Source organism: Xyrauchen texanus, chromosome 44 (assembly GCF_025860055.1).
Source record: "Xyrauchen texanus isolate HMW12.3.18 chromosome 44, RBS_HiC_50CHRs, whole genome shotgun sequence".
NCBI classification, from domain to species: domain Eukaryota; kingdom Metazoa; phylum Chordata; class Actinopteri; order Cypriniformes; family Catostomidae; genus Xyrauchen; species Xyrauchen texanus.
In genome coordinates, this window is record NC_068319.1 from 9,157,436 (window position 1) to 9,177,065 (window position 19,630).

Genomic DNA, 19,630 nt, shown 5'->3' on the forward strand with positions numbered 1-19,630 from the left:
CTCTTCAATGTGTAGGGGCACTGAACAAACTGAAGATGCAACATCAGGAAGACTCGAACAACACTGTGCTGGTTTCTAATAAACCTGCACTTCTGAGGTCACTTTTTACTGTGGGTGCCCTGTGCCGACATTTCGATTTTGACCAAGAGGAGTTCAAAGGCACAAATAAGGTTTGATGCACAAAATTACAATAGTTCTGTATTCTAGTAATTTATTTAAAGCAAAAGTTCACCCAAATATGAACTTTCTTTTATCATTTGCTCATTCTCATGTTGGTCTAAATTTTGTCTGGTTTTCTTTCTGCCATGGTGGAACACAAAAGTAGATGTTAGGCAGAATGTTCACGCTTATTGCACCATATTTGAATAGACGCTAATGAGATTTGAAAACTATGGAAGAGGGAATGGTGCTTAATGGAAGTAAGTCATATGAGATCAACAGTGTCGTTTAGTAAATCAATAGACATATTTTCATTTTAGAGTGAACTTGGATGCTTTTTTATATGATACAAAATGTTGACGGCTATTTATAATAGATTAATGGGACTCTGTTGTATTGTTTTACCAGGATCAAGCCTTTATATCTACCTGTATGTTATGTTGTTTCTACCTCAGGTGATCATAAAGGACAAAGTGCTGGAGCTGCTGCTGTATTTCACTAAGAATGAGGATGAGGAAGTGCAGACCAAAGCCATTATTGGTTTAGGTAAATATCTGCTGCTCTCTGTGTCACTGAACTGTTAGTCATCACCTTTGGCTTCACTCAAACTGAACAAATCTGTAATCTATTGGTGCTCCAGGGTTCCTGTTCATCCAGCACCCAGAACTGATGTTTAATTCAGATGTGAAAAACCTCTACAATGGCCTCCTGGAAGACAGTAAGACAACTGTGAACCTGAAGATCCAGGTGCTAAAGAATCTGCAGACCTACCTGCAGGAGGAGGACTCACGCATGCAGGAAGCTGATAGGGAATGTGAGTGTCTATCAGTTTCACCAAAACTCACCTGCTTGTCATGTCTCTGTCATTGGGTAGTAAATAGTGCAGGCTAATAAACTGTTTCCTATGAAATAAAAGATTGTCTTCATCTAGGGGCGCTTGAAGACTCTGAAAGTTGCATTGAAATCTCATTAAAGCAGAAGTTTGTAATTTCTTAACCACCAAAATTAATTGAAAAAATGATCACCGTTTTCAAACGGGAACTTCCCCTTTCTTCCATTGCGTGCACAAACAGATAATCACACCTCAAGCTTACACCATTGGGCAAGCCAATGTTGTGTTTTCGGGCTGTTTAAACAAACAGGAATGATTTGATAGCACCACAGATGTTTAATGTAGGGTTGTCAATTGATTAAAATTTTCAGTCACAAATTACATGATGTGCTGATTAATCGCAATTTGTCATATATATATATATATATATATATATATATAAATAAAACTGATGGTACTTCAAGCTTGAATTTCTTCGGTGGTAGAAATATTTTACATTATGGTCCAGGGACACAATGAATTGCATTTTGAACATGTTATTTTATATATAAAATTAATGCACTGAATTAACACGTTAAATTGACATCCTAGTTTTATGTATCTTTTTTGCGGGAATTTATTCTTTTTTCTTTAGACCAGTCCTATCTCACCAATTAGATGCCACATCTGGTCCGCTAAGCCCTGTCTCTTTTCGGGTACTTCTGTTTCATGCGGATTTGCCTTTCTTAACTCCTTATTCTATTTCTATGATTTCTGCAGGGAAGAAGTTGGCCAAGCAGGAGGACCTGAAGGAGATGGGTGATATCTCTTCTGGCATGAGTAGTTCTATCATGCAGCTCTACGTCAAGCAGGTGTTAGAGTCCTTTTTCCACACGCAGTCCAGTGTACGGCAATTTGCCCTAAATGTAATCGCCCTAACTCTTAACCAAGGCCTCATTCATCCTGTGCAGGTGCGTACCCCCTGCTCAAACCTTCAGAAAATTTTGTCAATCCCAGTCTGAAAATGTTTTTAAGTTTCGTTTCCTTGTTCTCCATCAGTGCGTTCCATATCTTATCGCCATGGGAACCGACTCTGAACCCACAATGAGGAATAAATCTGATCAACAGCTGGTGGAGATTGATAAGAAATACACTGGATTCATTCATGTAAGTGGATTTGAGCACATAATGATTAGGCACTGAAAGTGTAAGGAATTTAAAGTGATAGTTCACCCAAAAATGAACATTCTCACATCATTTACTCATCCTCATGCCATCCCAGATGTTTATGACTTCTGTTGAGCACAAATTAAGATTTTTGAACAATATCTCAGCTTTTTTTGGTCCTTTCAATGCAAGTGAATGGTGGCCAGAAATCTGAAGGGCCTAAAAGCAGCATAAAAGTAATCTGTATGACTCTAGTGTAAGCAGTATGATGTGTGTGGAGGAGAAACAGGTGAATATTTAGGTCCTTTTTTACTATAAATGTCCACTTTAACTTTCACATCTGAAAGTCACATGTGGCGCCTGTTTAGTTCCACTTTCATATCTGAAAGTGTGGAGATTTATAGAAAAAGGACTTGAATATTGATCTGTTTCTTACCCACACCTATTATATAGGTTTTGAAGATTGTGATTTAACCACTGGAGTTTTATGGATTACTTTTATGCTGATTTTATCTGTTTTCTGGACCTTCACATTTCTGGCCACTATATATTTGAATTGAAAGGACCAACAGAGCTGAGATATTCTTCTAAAAAATCTTTGTTTGTGTTCAGCTAAAGAAAAAAAAGTCATACACATCTGGGATGGAATGAGGATGAGTAAATGATGAGATAATCTTCATTTTTGGGTGATAAATCTGGTTCTAATTGGATTGCATATTATTTATTCTGTATTTTATTTTTGTATGTAACCGGCTTTAATTAAGACCAAATTCTCGATTCCCAACAAAACTAATAATGAATATGCAATTAATGTGATGAGTAAAATAGGTATTTGTGTGATGAATTCAAACAGATGAAAGCTGTGGCAGGGATGAAGATGTCCTATCAGGTGCAGCAGGCCATCATGGGTTCCCAGGAATCTGTTATCAGGGGGTTCCGGCAGGATGAGTCCACCGCAGCTCTTTGTTCGCACCTCTACACCATGGTCCGTGGAAACAGGCAACATCGCAGGGCTTTCCTCATCTCGCTGCTCAACTTGTTTGACGACAGTGCGGTTAGTCATTTTTTTACAAGCCACTCGAGACTGTGTCATCTCACCATGGTTGAGGGTTGTTGTTAAATATGCTAAGAAACACACATTTAAACTATCCTGTTTATAATGGCATCAGTTCATGCCTTTACATTTTATATTTATTCTGTCAAGTAGTGTGTGTTTTGGAGATCCCTAACAATCCTGATTTATTTTGTTCCATTGCAGAAATCGGATGTGAACATGCTCTTGTACGTCGCAGACAATCTCGCCTGCTTCCCCTTTCAGAGTCAGGAGGAGCCGCTGTTCATTATGCATCATGTAGACATCACGCTGTCAGTGTCCGGCAGCAACCTGCTGCAGTCCTTTAAAGAGGTGTGACGCCTGCTGAATCGGCTTATATCATCTCACTTCAGTTCTCCTTCCTCTCTTAACCTTTACTACTTGCTTTCTTTTTCAAGTTCCCTCTTTACACTAACACAGGTTCTAAAAGACACTTTTTCCAGCACCTGCTAATGGAGGGGGAATTTAAAACTGTTGCTGCTAAAATTTATTTTTAACTGAAACTGTATTTAGTTTTATTTAGCTGTTTTTTCCTTGCATATCATATACAAGATGAGTCGGGCATCTCTGTAAACCGCACTTGTCACACAAATAAAATGTGAAGACTCATCGGGATATTACTCATATATATGTTTTGTGGGTTTAATGAGTGGAATTTTCCAAATAGCCTATTTGGAACATGGAGTTCAGGAGAATAACAGCATCCTCTATGAAACTATAAAAGGTCGTTGGACAAATCATAACAGATGTTTTATTTAGTAGACATTTTTATGCATTTGGCACAAGTGTTCATTTTGGTTAGTGATCATTTTGGACCCCGCTCTGCACGTATACCTTCTCAAACCTAATGTCCAGTTTTCTAACAGATTTTCCTTGCATTGTAGTCTTTGTTAAAAGAGCCGAGACAATGGGAAAAGAAGAAAAAGAGAGCAAAAAAATATGGCTCTGAGGAAGATGATGAAGACAGTAGCAGGGAAAGCAGCAGTGATAGTGATAGTTTTGATGATGTCATACGGCGGCCCAAGAAATCCAAGCGAGCTGCTGTTGTGGACTCAGACTCTGATTCAGACCTGGACTTGGAGGATGTGGACAAGGTGATGCAGCGTCTCCCTGACAACCCTGAACCTTTGCTGGACTTTTCTAATGCCTCTCAGGGCATCCTGCTGCTCCTGATGCTCAAGCAGCACCTTAAGAACCTCTATGGCTTTTCTGATAGGTGAGCTTTAACCACTTATCCAAATGCATTCTGGTCCTTAAAAAAAAAGTTCACCCAAAAATGAAAATTCTTTCATCATTTATTCACCTGTATGCCATTCAGATATGTGACTTTCTTTCTTCTGCTGAACACAAAGATTTTTTTATTTGTATTTTTTGATCTCCACTCTGTAGGTCCATTCAGTGGAGGTGAATGTGTACCTAAAATTTTAAGCTTAAAAAGGCACATAAAGGCAGCATATAATAATCGATAAGATTCTAGAGGTTAAATCCATGACTTCAGAAGTGAGATGATAGATGTGGGTGAGCAACAGATACATTTTTATGTCCTTTTTAACTACAAATTCTCCTCCCTGCACAGTAGGTGGCGATATGCATGAAGAATGCGAATGGGCAGAAACAAAAGAAGAATGTGCATGTGAAAGTGTCTGGGAAAAAAGTACTTTTATATGTTTCTCACCCACATCTATCATATCGCTTCTCAAGACATGGATTTAATTTTTTTACTGCCTTTATGTGCCACACACATTTTTATCTTAAAAGTTCTGGTCACCATTCACTTGCATTGTTTGGACCTACAGAGGTGAGCTATTCTTTTAAAAATCTGTGTGTTCTGCAGAAGAAAGAAAGTCATACACATCTGGTACGTATGAGTGTGAGTAAATGAGAGAATTAAAATTTTTGGGTGAACTATCACTTTAAACTCCTTACAATTCAAATACTTAATCATCATGCATGACAACAGTCATCAGTTGTTCAAATCCACTTACATGACTCTCAAGAGTAGTTTGATTGTATTTCTTATCAATCTCCACCAGCTGTTGATCAGCTTTATACTTCATTGTGGGTTTTTATTTTAAACTAGTGTGTATTTTTATTTAAGTGTGAGTAAATGGTGACATATTTTTTTTGGATGAACTATCACTTCAAGCAGATCACATAGTTGCATGTCAATGTACACAGGCTTTATATTGAATTCTTGCATCTGTCTCTCTTTCTACAGTAAAATTCTGAAGTACTCGCCTACAGAATCTGCAAAAGTTTATGACAAGGCTGTAAACAGGAAGGCCAATGTGCATTTCAACCCATGCCAGACACTGGACTACCTGACGAACAACCAGTCCAATGCAGATATTACTTATGATGTCAAGAGGAGGATCGTCAGACAGTATTTAGATGTAAGCATTCACATTTTCTTCATACATTTTTTTTAATTTCCCCCATTTAAAACGTTGTTGAACATTTGAGGACCGGGTCCAAAATGTGCTTCTTGCTGATGATGATTGAATTAAGAAATATACTGATTTTCCCAGGTTAAAAAACATTTAGGGGTTGGACCCACACTTTTTTAAATCAGAAATGCTCTCTGCCTGTCACATTTCAGTCATGTCAGATTAAAAACAGTGGGGGTTCCACTATTGTTCTTACTTTGTCATTTGACCATTTCATTTAATGAAATATTTAGCAATACCACTGTCCAGTAATTCACTTGCCACATTGTACTTGCAAGCCAATTTTTTTTGCATTTGGCACTTGAGTGTCTTTTCCACTGGCTCAAATGTTCTGACTCTGGTTTCTCTGACTCCAAAGTTTAAGGTACTCATGGAGCACTTGGACCCAGACGAGGAGGATGAAGAGGGGGAAGCTTCAGCCAACACCAATGCTAGAAATAAAGCCATCACTGCTCTACTAGGAGGCTCCATCACCAAGAATAATGCTGCTGACTCGTACGATGATGACAGTGATGTGGATGAAAAGGCCCATGGGGTAAGAACACTCCTCTGTGTTCAAAGAAACATGGTGTTATACATATGATTGTTACCATAAACAAACGTTGGAAACTCTGAAGTATTTGAAAGCTTCTAAAATAGTTAAAAATGTAAAAACAACTAATTGTTTCCATCAAAGACCATCGTCAGATGTGTTGATTTGTTTTCCCATTGTGCACCTGCCAGCGAACACACAGGTGTGCGAGGTTTGTTTATTTGTTTGTTGATGTTATGAACATTTCTGCAAATGTAAACATCTGAAGAGTAGGATCAGCTGTCATCTTGTAATTTACGGGAATTCCAACATGATGTAAGTGTGGCATTATATCCCTTATATCTCTCACAATTTTTTTAACTCTCTTTCAGTCATCACGGCGATCCAGAAAAGGTGGAGATTCTGCAGAGGCATCCGGTCGCATGAACGAAAAGGTAGAAGCTAAGGACGTAATCGCTATCTGCTGTCCCAAGTACAAAGATCGGCCGCAGATAGCGCGTGTTATTCAGAAGACAAGCACAGGCTACAGCATTCGCTGGATGGCCGGCTCCTACTCGGGCACCTGGGCGGAGGCCAAGAAACGAGACGGACGTAAACTGGTGCCTTGGGTGGACAATATAAAGGAGTCTGACATTATTTACAAGAAAATTGCCATGACAAGTGCACACAAACTGACCAACAAAGTAGTGCAGACTTTACGTTCTCTGTATGCAGCCAAGGAAGGAACTTCCAGCTAATTAAACTTGTAATAACTCTCGAACTGTTATGCCCGACAAACAGCCAAACTTCATCAGGATTCAACGTTTTGTAAATCTTAGTTGGAGAGAATAGAGTTCTACAGACTCCCCAATTTTAAGATCCCAATGTGGAACTGGTCAAATTGAGGAAAGAAGATTTTAAACGTCTGGTCTCTTTTGGAATTGTAGATGTGAATCCTGTACATCTTTTAAGTTAAACAGAAAAGAAAGATTTGGGAGCTCCTTCGCTGTTGTGCAGCAACTTGGTTGTTGGAATTTTTTCCCCCACTGTATCATAGTTTAACAAAAAAACAGAAATGAAAAATGTTTATATCGCTGGCAAAAAAAAATAAAAAAATCTGTTTAAAGGAATAAACCTAAAGTGAATGTTGGAAATTAGTCTGTTGATGTTCTTAATAAAGTGACCTTGGAATTTAACCTAGACCGGATGGATTTCTTTAGCTTAGCTCAGTTTCCAGGGAAATAAACTTTTAAACATCTCCTCTGCTTTGTTTTACTCAATTTGTTTTCTCATGCTGTAAAATGGAGTCTCCTGGACATAATTTATTCAGTCGAAAACAGAGCATGCAGTATCTGTTGCCTACATGGAAGGGAGGTTTTGTTTTGTAAATGTAGATTTTGATGTATTGGGTCAGGATTTGGGTCTCTAAACCCCACAGCGGGACAAGCATGTGTGGAAGAGCAAATACTGCAATAAATTTTTTTACATCTCTGTTACTTGTTTGCATTTGACTTTGATTTTTTTACATCTGCAAATTATTTTTGAAAATATTTTGGTGTGTGGCATGTAATGAAGGAACTTTTATTTAACTTGCAAGGTAAGATCACATATTAAATTAGTGCTGAACACTTTTTCTGTATAAGCTTGAATAAAGAAATTGTAAATAGTTTAAGGTGGACCAAGGTCCAAGTACTCGTACAACTTTCTTCAAACTGCTATTGGGATGGTAGGATTATATTTTGATCTGAGCACTGATCATGAATTAAAGATAAATGACAAATAGCTGCATATAACTAGTGCGTAGTGATTCAGCAATTATTCATCGGAAAAAAGAAACAGAGGTTGTCCAAAGTGGAAGCCTTTGCTGGGATAAACGGGGTGCATTGGTCTAGTAAAGTGGCTTAAAGGGTTTGGGTTAAATTTAAATGAATATAAATGTAAACCCAAGACTTAATAGTTTAGATGGAACTAAAATTGTCCCTTTTTTGTGTGGAATAGAAAGGAGGAAAAGGACGGCAATCTGAAGATTAAAAAAAATGTGTTGAGTGTTGCTACAAATGATGTAAAGTAATAATTCAACTAAAAATGTACATTCTCCACTGATCTATATATCGTCACCTTCCTAAAATAATTGCCTAAGTCATTTTTTGACAAAAATGATTTTTTGCATAAGTCATCTCCTCATGATGCTGGCCACCTTTGGTAAAATCGCCCACATCCTCAGTTGAACAGATCATGCAATTCTACCCCTATAGTATAATGGCCTATGTCAAGTGTGTGACTTAGGCCGTTTTATTTTGCCTAAGTCAAAAGGCAATGAGACAATTTTACAAGTTTTTTAAGATGGCAGGTGCATCAAGAAGATGGAAAAGCTACTCATGCCTCCTCAGAATGATGTTTAGTTTGTTTGTTAGTGTTTTATTGTTGACAGAGTTGTCAATTTAAAATTGCCTAAGTAACAAAGGCATGTTCAAAAAGTCATTTATTCCCGTTACGTTACATAATTGACATGCATTGTTATTAGTATGTCAATAGTCATCTTATGCCATAACCTTTTTGAGTGACATTATCAATAAATATCATATATTCAATTATTGGTTCAGTGTTTTGTGTTTTCTGAGAAAAGTGAAAAAATGACTTAGGCAATTATTTTAGGAAGGTGACGATATATAACTGGATAGCTCATGACGTCACAACAGTGAAGCTACTGCGCCGCCATCTTGGTATTCCCTAACATTCTGTACTCCTATGTGTCTCAATGGGAAATCGTCTGTTTTGGTGAGTAATTTGTACCCATCCAGTCACATTAAAACACATTTCTTATGTCTGCATACACTGTATCACAATGCAATCTTCCTAAATATGTAATTCATTATTTAATTTGACTTTAATTTCCCCCCCCTGCTTATTTTAAGTGTGAGCGTGTTATGTTACTCTTTATTGCAGCAGCATTACGTTCAGCGGCGCACGTGTTTCAATAGAAACAAGTTTAAGAAACTGAGGTAAGATATCGGTAGACATTTTCAAACATATTTTTTGCAGGCTTTAAAGTTTTTATTCTGAATACATAATTATGTTTTGTAGCTTTTGTTTACGTTGAACGTGCATTGTGGTTATTTTCTTAGGATAAATGAATATTAGCTATGCAGCTAACGTTAACTTAGTGAGTTATACTGTTATTCATTGTGGTTATTTTCCTAAGTCAGCTTTTTTGGTCAAGTTGAATATCTAATTGCAGATCAACACCGGTTACATATGATAAATATAATGTGGGCTTTCGTTAATTCTCTGTGTGTGATTTGTACTTTTTGCAGTGCAGGCCTGAATACGGTCCAGCTCACGGGCATCATTTATAAAGTGATCAATTGGAATAGACGAGGAGCAGGGCAGGACTGGTAATCTGGACTACCGGACATTTTTCCGGTGGACTGACAAACTTTGGGGCCGATCAGGGTGGACTGGCCATCGGGAGAACCGAGCGGGTCGCTGTGTCGGCCGCGATAATCTAAAACGAGCCGCCGCGTTAGCGAACACTACCCCCCCAACAACTTTTTGACAGTTATGTCAAATCCCGGGCCGATTTCTCTTTCCAGTCCAGCCCTGAAAAGGTGCACATTATGGAGTTAATTTTGTGCCATAATTAAACAAACATTTGCAGCATTTTGCAAACAAACTCAATCTGCTTTGCAAAGGAAAACTCGACTCGCAAACAAACAGAAAGCAATGTGCAAATACAAAGGTCAATTTGAGTGAAAATGAGCAGAGGAGTAACAAATATGTATAGTGTTTTACAAATATAAATAAACGAGCCAAGATCATATTTTACAAATAAATACAAACCATCCTACAAATTGCTTGTAACCTTTAAACAAATACCAAACCTATTGCATACAAATGCATACCTGTCTGTTACGACTGTGCAGATGGCTTTTTATGAGATCCCTCGGCTCGATTTTCTCGCAAATGCAGCAGATCCTCTTCTAAAACAGTAGATGGCGCTATGCGATTAATTTAGAGTTAGTCTCCCGGTATGGAAGCATATGGGTAGCAATATTCAATTTGACATTTAATATGCAAAATGACAATCCAATATGTAAAATGGCAATGCATTCTGTATTTAAATTTACATTTTACATTACCATTCTAGCAACGTTTGGTGCAAAATGAAAATGAAATTACATAATTTACATTTGCCATTTCATACACTCGTTTTAATATGCATTATTGAAACGCTTTATAAGTTGCAAAATTAAAATGTATTACAGAAATGATTAGATATGTGTAACATGTTCAAGCAAAAACTGTGGCAAAATGATCATTCAAATGTTATTTTTCTTAATTGCATTTACACTCACAGTCGAGACACTTGCGATTGCTTTTTCATTAAATGTCCCGCAATGAATGTAGCAAAATTCAATGTGCACATTGAAAATACATTCCGAGCCGATCACGCCCCTGCCCCGCCCCCTCCCGCCCTGTCAATCACTGCATCAAGACGGGGCTCGGCAACAGGTAAACATAACATGTTATGGCTATGTTACATGTTTTGAGTTTACAGTCTATGGTTTTGAGGTGTTGGAAAAATGGCGGCGGCAGAGCTAATACGAGCGTTAAATTCACTAGCAGATGAAGTGCAGCGTGAACAGAGAAACGGTAGTATTTCCGAAGATTATTACGAGTATGTAGGTGATAGAACCAGTATGTTGTTGGAACGTCTGGGAGAATTTTCTGCCTTATGGCTTTGACCTCTTAAAGGTGGTGGAAGAACAATTGTATTCGAGAGGCCTAGGGAGTGGGGAGACCAGCAGCTTTTAACTTTTAACCCATACATAAGATACCCCTCTATGGCCTCGCCAGGGATCTCCACGGCTGCTGGTCTCCCCACTCCCCTCCGAATACAATTGTTCTTCCACCACCTTTAAGAGGTCAAAGCCATAAGGCAGAAAATTCTCCCAGACGTTCCAACAACATACTGGTTCTATCACCTACATACTCGTAATAATCTTCGGAAATACTACCGTTTCTCTGTTCACGCTGCACTTCATCTGCTAGTGAATTTAACGCTCGTATTAGCTCTGCCGCCGCCATTTTTCCAACACCTCAAAACCATAGACTGTAAACTCAAAACACGTAACATAGCCATAACATGTTATGTTTACCTGTTGCCGAGCCCCGTCTTGATGCAGTGATTGACAGGGCGGGAGGGGGCGGGGCAGGGGCGTGATCGGCTCGGAATGCATTTTCAATGTGCACATTGAATTTTGCTACATTCATTGCGGGACATTTAATTGAAAAAGCAATCGCAAGTGTCTTGACTGTGAGTGTAAATGCAATTAAGAAAAATAACATTTGAATGATCATTTTGCCACAGTTTTTGCTTGAACATGTTACACATATCTAATCATTTCTGTAATACATTTTCATTTTAATTTTGCAACTTATAAAGCGTTTCAATAATGCATATTAAAACGAGTGTATGAAATGGCAAATGTAAATTATGTAATTTCATTTTCATTTTGCACCAAACGTTGCTAGAATGGTAATGTAAAATGTAAATTTAAATACAGAATGCATTGCCATTTTACATATTGGATTGTCATTTTGCATATTAAATGTCAAATTGAATATTGCTACCCATATGCTTCCATACCGGGAGACTAACTCTAAATTAATCGCATAGCGCCATCTACTGTTTTGGAAGAGGATCTGCTGCATTTGTGAGAAAATCTGCCTGGACGCATTTGTGAGAAAATCTGCCTGGATGCATTTGTGAGAAAATCGAGCCGAGGGATCTCATAAAAAGCCATCTGCACAGTCGTAACAGACAGGTATGCATTTGTATGCAATAGGTTTGGTATTTGTTTAAAGGTTACAAGCAATTTGTAGGATGGTTTGTATTTATTTGTAAAATATGATCTTGGCTCGTTTATTTATATTTGTAAAACACTATACATATGTTACTCCTCTGCTCATTTTCACTCAAATTGACCTTTGTATTTGCACATTGCTTTCTGTTTGTTTGCGAGTCGAGTTTTCCTTTGCAAAGCAGATCGCGTTTGTTTGCGAGTCGGTTTTTCCTTTGCAAAGCAGATTGAGTTTGTTTGCAAAATGCTGCATTTGTTTGTTTAATTATGGCACAAAATTAATTCCATAGCACATGGATATTGTTGAAGTTAAACAAGGTAAATTTGCCGTTTGGATTTCAATAAACATCGCACTGAATGCTAGATAAAACTGGAATTGGTTTGCAACAGGAGGAAAAGCTGTATGAGGAGTCAGCCTGGCTTCACTGAAGAGCTGTTTTAACAGAGTAATAAATATTATACTGTCTGTTTTTATTTGCAATGAAGATACTTTTGCAACATGCAGTATAAGTCTCATAAAATTACTGTGTTTCAGATAGTTATAACATTTAATATTAATAGAAAAGTTGACCCAAATATGTAAATTCTGTCATATACTCAACCTCATGTCCTTCCAAATCCATGTGACTCTTTTGCAGAACCCCCAAAAATGTATTTTGTATTCCATATAATGAAAGTAAATGGTGAGCAAAATAGCTTGTTTTGGTCACCGATGGCTTTCATTATATGGACAAAAACATTTTTTTAAATGTCATCTTTTGTGTTCCACAGAAAAAGTCATACAGGTTTGGAAGGACAAGAGGTTGAGTAAATAGCTGTGCGTAAGGTCTTAAGTTGGGGTATAAAGTTCAAGGCTTCATAACTACTAGTTAGTTTGCAACTAAGTTGGTGCTTAATTTGGTTGCTCCACCTGTTCTTTAAGTCAATTTTTTTTATGTACTTGGAAGCTTTTGTTATTGAACAAATAAATATGTATGATTTCCTTGAGTGTGCATATGTCAATAAACCTATTTCTGATTATGATTTAAAATATCAGGGATTGTTGAAATAATTAAATGCTCACAAGCTGGTATGTACATGTTCCAGAAATGAATGCAAATGGATAATTCCATTAAGTAAAGGTAAATTAATGTGTGTGTGTGTGTGTGTGTGTATATATATATATATATATATATATACACACACACATACTACTATGAACTTGTGTGTGTATACTATGCTACATTTTTATATTTGGTTCTGGATTTATTCTAAGAGGTACTGTCTAGTTACAATATCAACACAAAGCTAGTCGTTTTTATTAACTTTAAAATTTGTTGATGTGCATGCACCCCCCCCTAAATTAGTTCACATTTACTATATAATCTAGTCAAAAATGGTTAATAATGTTGGCAAATTATGCAGATGTATAATTTGTCAACATTATGAACAATGAGCATCAACAGATTTAAACTATGAAGGCAGAGAAACATTGCATCCTGTAACAATCTGCAGATGGATAACTTTGCTTTAAAAAGGGGTATTAATACTTTACACTTTGGTGTTGTATTTTTACTGTTGATTATTAAAGATTATGATCGTTATGGACACTCTACATGGGGATAACGACTAATGTGTGCTTAATATGTACATAGTCATAAATTACAACCTGTGGGCACTTTAGCCGCATCCTTAAGTTGAGTGTTGTTTCGCGGTTAAACGCTGCACATGCCGCGATGCCCTCTGTCGGTAGGGAATAGTAAGATGGCCGCCAGAGCACTTCCGGTAGCTTCACCTACTGCTGGCAGTTTAGAATTCTATGAGCTATCCAGTTATATATATAGATCAGTGACATTCTCTCATTTACTCACCCTCATGCCACCCCAGATGTGCATGACTTAATTTCTTCTGCTGAACACGAATTAAGATTTTTAGAAGAATATCTCAGATTTATAGTTAAACTGATCACTTCAGAAGACGTGGATTAAACCACTGTAGTATTATGGTTGATATCATACATGAAAATAACTTTTTTCCCACAAGCTGTTTTTGCTCCATGTGAAACCACTCCAAATTAATCAATTTTACAGTGAGATTTTGGCATGGATTTCGCACAAGTGGGCAGTGAAACAATATTGAAGAAAGAGCTCCATGTACACAGTCGATCAGAGAAGCTATGGTTCCTACCCTTTACGTTTCTACTGACTTGTCAACGTGTTTTCTCTCTTGCTGCTGTTGTTTTTCGGATTTGCCATAGAGACAGAGCGCAATGCATCATAATCTGAAGACCACGCCCACTGGGGGGAAACAATCCAACCGTCGCCATTGACTTTGCATTGCGAGAGGTTGCCTCCTTGTCATTTATGACATATAACAAAAGACAGAAAAATGCCTAAAAGCTGCTGTGTGACAAGGTGTACAGCAAACAAGCTAAAAAACCCAGAAATAAATGTTTATAAGCTTCCGAACCGTAAAAGCCAGCCTTTAAGGAGACAAAAGTGGATACAGACGTGAAGCATCAGCAGGAAGAGTGGGTAAATTGTGGGATACTGACAATACAATTTAACTTCTCAATATATCTCCTCTCAGGTTCACATAGGGTGGTGAAATAAGCAATCGACATGGTTAAAATGATGAATGTTTTTTTTTTTTTTTTTTACAATATCATGTCGCGTTCCAGTGGGCGTAGTTCTCAGAGTAGTTCGAGAACTAGTTGCGCTCTGTCTCAATTGATCCACTTTTATGTCCTGAAACAAACCGTTTTTTGGGGTCGACAGCTTATAAAAAAATATTTCTGGGTTATTTAGCTTGTTTGCTGTACACCTTGTCACACAGCAGCTTTTAGAAATTGTTTTGATTTTTGTTATAAGTCATAAATTACAAGGATTGCCCCCCACCCCCCGGTGTGGGCGTGGCCTAAATACGCTCTGTCTCTATTGTGATTTATCATTTGTTGGTTTGTTTTGCACTTCACGGCCACCGTTTTAAGCTGACATAATGTTTAAGGTGACTAACAGGAAATAAATACATTTATTTAAAGCTTTGTTTACTGTTCAATGAGGACACCAAGGCCTGTTAACCCATTCCCTAACAGTACTGGTGATACAAAGAAACCATTTAGTTGAACTATGACGCCGATAAATTGGCTTTGATATGCAGATTTAACGCTCCACGCCTTCCAATCACACCAGAGGTCCTTTAGCGAGCTGGATGAACGCTTGGATCTTTCCACAACAGGTTAAAAAAGGACGATAAGGATTAAAACATGCCACAAAACAACAGCTCGCAGTTTGTTATGGATGTTATCGAGGTTGAGACGTTTCTGAACGCCCCACCTCAAGGATTCAGCGTTGAACATTGTGCGGGTCGCAGAGTCGTGAAATGGGATCAAGAGAATTCTTGCGTGTTTATAGATGAATTTCAGTCCAGCAAAGGAAAAGTCGTGTTCTGTAATTCACCAGGAAGGTAAACCCATTTAGATGTTTTTTTTTAATGTGTGTAAATAAGCATGCATCTTTTGTTACAACGTGCCCTTGTAACGCTTCGTGTCCATTTTTAGGAAAGTTACAGTACGTAATTTGGGAGAGTACACATGCTTGAGGAGACGACTGACCTCAAGAAGAATATACGTGCTGGTGTCCGCATGCACTCACACAACCACAAAGTTCAAAGACAACAAATACATAAATGATCCAGGTAGGAATGCCTTTCATTTTGTAATTGAACTCTTATGGGTTTATTTTTCTTAGCTCAATTTCCGGGGAAATACACTTTTAAACACCTCCTCGGAATTTTGTTTCCTCGTGATATAAAATTAAGTATACTGGACATAATTTATTCAGAGAGTTAAAATAACATATCAGTAACCTTTTGTTTTTTTACATCAAGACTTTAGTTTAAAATGTGTGTTTGGGAGAGTGAATTTTGCAGTTCTTTGACTGGTAAACAACATCTATCATAATTTTAAATACACTTTTTTTGCAGTTACTTTAATAGCCTGCAATTATTTATTTATGTTTGGGCTAAAAACAAATATTCCATGTAGTCTAATAATATTAATAATAATAAAAATGCATAATTATACAAGAAAAAGTAAAATGTTGTTTAAAAATTTGGATTAAGCATACCACACTGCAGTGCACTGCTATCACTGTTTAACATATACAGGTCCTTCTCAAAAAATTAGCATATTGTGATAAAGTTCATTATTTTCCATAATGTAATGATAAAAATTAAACTTTTATATATTTTAGATTCATTGCACACCAACTGAAATATTTCAGGTCTTTTATTGTTTTAATACTGATGATTTTGGCATACAGCTCATGAAAACCCAAAATTCCTATCTCAAAAAATTAGCATATTTCATCCGACCAATAAAAGAAGTGTTTTTAATACCAAAAAAAGTCAACCTTCAAATAATTATGTTCAGTTATGCACTCAATACTTGGTCGGGAATCCTTTTGCAGAAATGACTGCTTCAATGCGGCGTGGCATGGAGGCAATCAGCCTGTGGCACTGCTGAGGTGTTATGGAGGCCCAGGATGCTTCGATAGCGGCCTTAAGCTCATCCAGAGTGTTGGGTCTTGCGTCTCTCAACTTTCTCTTCACAATATCCCACAGATTCTCTATGGGGTTCAGGTCAGGAGAGTTGGCAGGCCAATTGAGCACAGTAATACCATGGTCAGTAAACCATTTACCAGTGGTTTTGGCACTGTGAGCAGGTGCCAGGTCGGTGCTGAAAAATGAAATCTTCATCTCCATAAAGCTTTTCAGCAGATGGAAGCATGAAGTGCTCCAAAATCTCCTGATAGCTAGCTGCATTGACCCTGCCCTTGATAAAACACAGTGGACCAACACCAGCAGCTGACATGGCACCCCAGACCATCATTCCTTCTCCCCAGTCTTCCTCCAGACTCTGGCACCTTGATTTCCGAATGACATGCAAAATTTGCTTTCATCCGAAAAAAGTACTTTGGACCACTGAGCAACAGTCCAGTGCTGCTTCTCTGTAGCCCAGGTCAGGCACTTCTGCCGCTGTTTCTGGTTCAAAAGTGGCTTGACCTGGGGAATGCGGCACCTTTAGCTCATTTCCTGCACACGCCTGTGCACGGTGACTCTGGATGTTTCTACTCCAGACTCAGTCCACTGCTTCGGCAGGTCCCCCAAGGTCTGGAATCGGTCCTTCTCCACAATCTTCCTCAGGGTCCGGTCACCTCTTCTCGTTGTACAGCGTTTTTTGCCACACTTTTTCCTTCCCACAGACTTCCCACTGAGGTGCCTTGATACAGCACTCTGGGAACAGCCTATTTGTTCAGAAATTTCTTTCTGTGTCTTACCCTCTTGCTTGAGGGTGTCAATGATGGCCTTCTGGACAGCAGTCAGGTCGGCAGTCTTACCCATGATTGCGGTTTTGAGTATTGAAACAGGCTGGGAGTTTTTAAAAGCCTCAGGAATCTTTTCCAGGTGTTTAGAGTTAATTAGTTGATTCAGATGATTAGGTTAATAGCTCGTTTAGAGACCCTTTTCATGATATGCTAATTTTTTGAGATAGGAATTTTGGGTTTTCATGAGCTGTATGCCAAAATCATCAGTATTAAAACAATAAAAGACCTGAAATATTTCAGTTGGTGTGCAATGAATCTAAAATATATGAAAGTTTAATTTTTATCATTACATTATGGAAAATAATGAACTTTATCACAATATGCTAATTTTTTGAGAAGGACCTGTAAATGACCCATATACAGTGCATTCAGAAATTATCCAGGCCCCTTCATTTTTTTTCACATTTTGTTTTGTTGCAGCCTTTTGTTAAAAACTTAACACAAATCACATCAATCTACACTCATACCCCATAATAACAAAGCAAAAAACAGATTTTTGATAACTTTGCAAGTTTATTAAAAAGAAAAAACTGAAATATCACATTGACATAAGTATTCAGACCCTTTGCCATGACACTTGAAATGAAGCTCAGGTGCATCCCATTTCTCTGGATCATCTTTGAGATGTTTCTACACTTTTGGAAGTTTAGAACTAATGGTCTGCACCTAATTGGTCTGTTTTTATCTCCACTCTGTAGGTCCATTCAGTGTAATCGCTGCCAAAGCTGCTTCAATTAAGTACTGAGTTCAGGGTCTGAATACTTATGTCAATGCGATATTTCAGTTTTTTCTTTTTAATAAATTTGCAATGTTATCAAAAATTTGCAATGTTATTTGCTTTGTCATTATGGGGTATGGAGTGTAGATTGATGTGAATTTTTTATTTTTATTCAAGGCATTTTAGCATAAGGCTGCAACATAACAAAATGTGCAAAAAAAATGAAGGGGTCTAAATACTTTCTGAATGCAGTGTATAACCATAGTAGCAGTAACTTGGTATCACATACAAGCCCAGAATTCCTTCATTATGATACACAAGACTTCATACAGTATGGTCTCAGTGACATTATAGGGATAGTTCACCCAAAAATGAAAATTCTCTCATCATTTACTCACCCTCATGCAATTCCAGATGTGTATAAGTATCTTTCTTCTGCAGAAGATTTTAAGAAGAATATCTCCGCTTTGTAGGTCCAAATTATGCAAGTGAATGGTGGCCAGAAGGTCCAAAAATCACATAAAAGTCATCAAAACGACTTCAATGGTTAAATCTTTGTCTTCAGAAGTGATAAGTGTGGGTGAGAAACGATCAATATTTTTATTATAAATTCTCTTCCCTGCCTAATAGGCGACGATATGCACAAAGAATGTGAATCGCCAAAAACAAAAGAAAAATGTGGAAGTGAATGTGGAGATTTATAGTAAAAAAAAAGACTTAAATATGAATCTGTTTCTTAACCCACGTTTATCATATTGCTTCTGTAGATATGGATTTAGCGACTGAAGTCATATGGATTACTTTTTCACTGCATTTATGTGCTTTTGAAGCTTCAAAGTTTTGGTCACCCTTCACAAGCATTGTATGGACTTACAGAGCTGAAATATTCTTATAAAAATCTTTGTCTGCAGAAGAAAGTTATACACATCTGAGATGGCATGAGGTTGAGAATTTTTCATTTAGGGTGAAATATCCTTTTAACAAAAAGCTTTTGGTGGTAAAAATGACTAAGTGGTGTCCAACCAGGAAATACATTATCACAATATGTCATAATGTCAACAGCAAAGGTATCATTCAAATTTGACACAGTTGCATATTTAAGAACCATATTTGTTATTGTATAGCTCTTGGGTACTATGTGGTGGTGATCAACGGCAATCATCCAATGATCAGATGGGAGACTGAGAGAGGCTTAGACATGACCATTTCATCAGTGGCTGGAGAGAGTTATACAGTAGATGTGAGTTGACCTGTGGTGTACTGCAGCATCGAGGGCTCTTTTTTTCAATGATAAATGTAATTGTCTGCAAATTTTCATCCTTTTTTATAACTAGTTTAAATTCAATCATCAACACCTTTTGTTTTTTGTTTTGTATTTGTTCCCCCATTTAAAGGTTGATCTTAGCACTGCACTACATGGATGGGTTGGTGAGAACTTTCAAATACTTGTTGATGGAGAAAAGGTGAAACCATCCTGGAGAGACATGCATTTCA

The 19,630-nt window shown here is 37.6% G+C and overlaps 2 protein-coding genes and 1 long non-coding RNA gene across 5 annotated transcripts in view; all 3 read left to right on the forward strand.

The window, feature by feature from the left end:
- nipblb (NIPBL cohesin loading factor b) overlaps positions 1-7,446 on the forward strand; it is a 34,965-nt gene extending 27,519 nt beyond the window's left edge. For both annotated transcript variants that reach the window (XM_052117149.1, XM_052117150.1), the window contains exons 37-47: positions 16-170; positions 615-705; positions 800-973; positions 1,751-1,941; positions 2,030-2,137; positions 2,991-3,191; positions 3,396-3,542; positions 4,115-4,446; positions 5,449-5,623; positions 6,036-6,212; positions 6,581-7,446. In XM_052117149.1, coding sequence (XP_051973109.1) covers positions 16-170; positions 615-705; positions 800-973; positions 1,751-1,941; positions 2,030-2,137; positions 2,991-3,191; positions 3,396-3,542; positions 4,115-4,446; positions 5,449-5,623; positions 6,036-6,212; positions 6,581-6,946 — 2,117 coding nt within the window. In that variant the 3' untranslated portion in view covers positions 6,947-7,446. The remainder of the gene's footprint in view (positions 1-15; positions 171-614; positions 706-799; positions 974-1,750; positions 1,942-2,029; positions 2,138-2,990; positions 3,192-3,395; positions 3,543-4,114; positions 4,447-5,448; positions 5,624-6,035; positions 6,213-6,580) is intronic.
- Positions 7,447-8,873: 1,427 nt separating this feature from the next.
- Positions 8,874-9,788, forward strand: LOC127636577 (uncharacterized). The gene is made up of 3 exons (XR_007969622.1): positions 8,874-8,966; positions 9,135-9,190; positions 9,503-9,788. It is a non-coding gene; the product is annotated as an uncharacterized LOC127636577 (long non-coding RNA).
- Positions 9,789-14,934: 5,146 nt separating this feature from the next.
- Positions 14,935-19,630, forward strand: part of LOC127636567 (mesenteric estrogen-dependent adipogenesis protein-like) — a 5,691-nt gene continuing 995 nt past the window's right edge. Inside the window, exons 1-5 of one of the 2 annotated variants that reach the window (XM_052117185.1) lie at positions 14,935-15,037; positions 15,191-15,496; positions 15,591-15,727; positions 19,261-19,376; positions 19,531-19,630. The exon at positions 19,531-19,630 is cut by the window's right edge and continues 71 nt beyond it. In XM_052117185.1, coding sequence (XP_051973145.1) covers positions 15,297-15,496; positions 15,591-15,727; positions 19,261-19,376; positions 19,531-19,630 — 553 coding nt within the window. In that variant the 5' untranslated portion in view covers positions 14,935-15,037; positions 15,191-15,296. Of the gene's footprint in view, positions 15,497-15,590; positions 15,728-19,260; positions 19,377-19,530 lie in introns of both variants that reach the window. The other variant, XM_052117184.1, reaches the window with a different exon arrangement.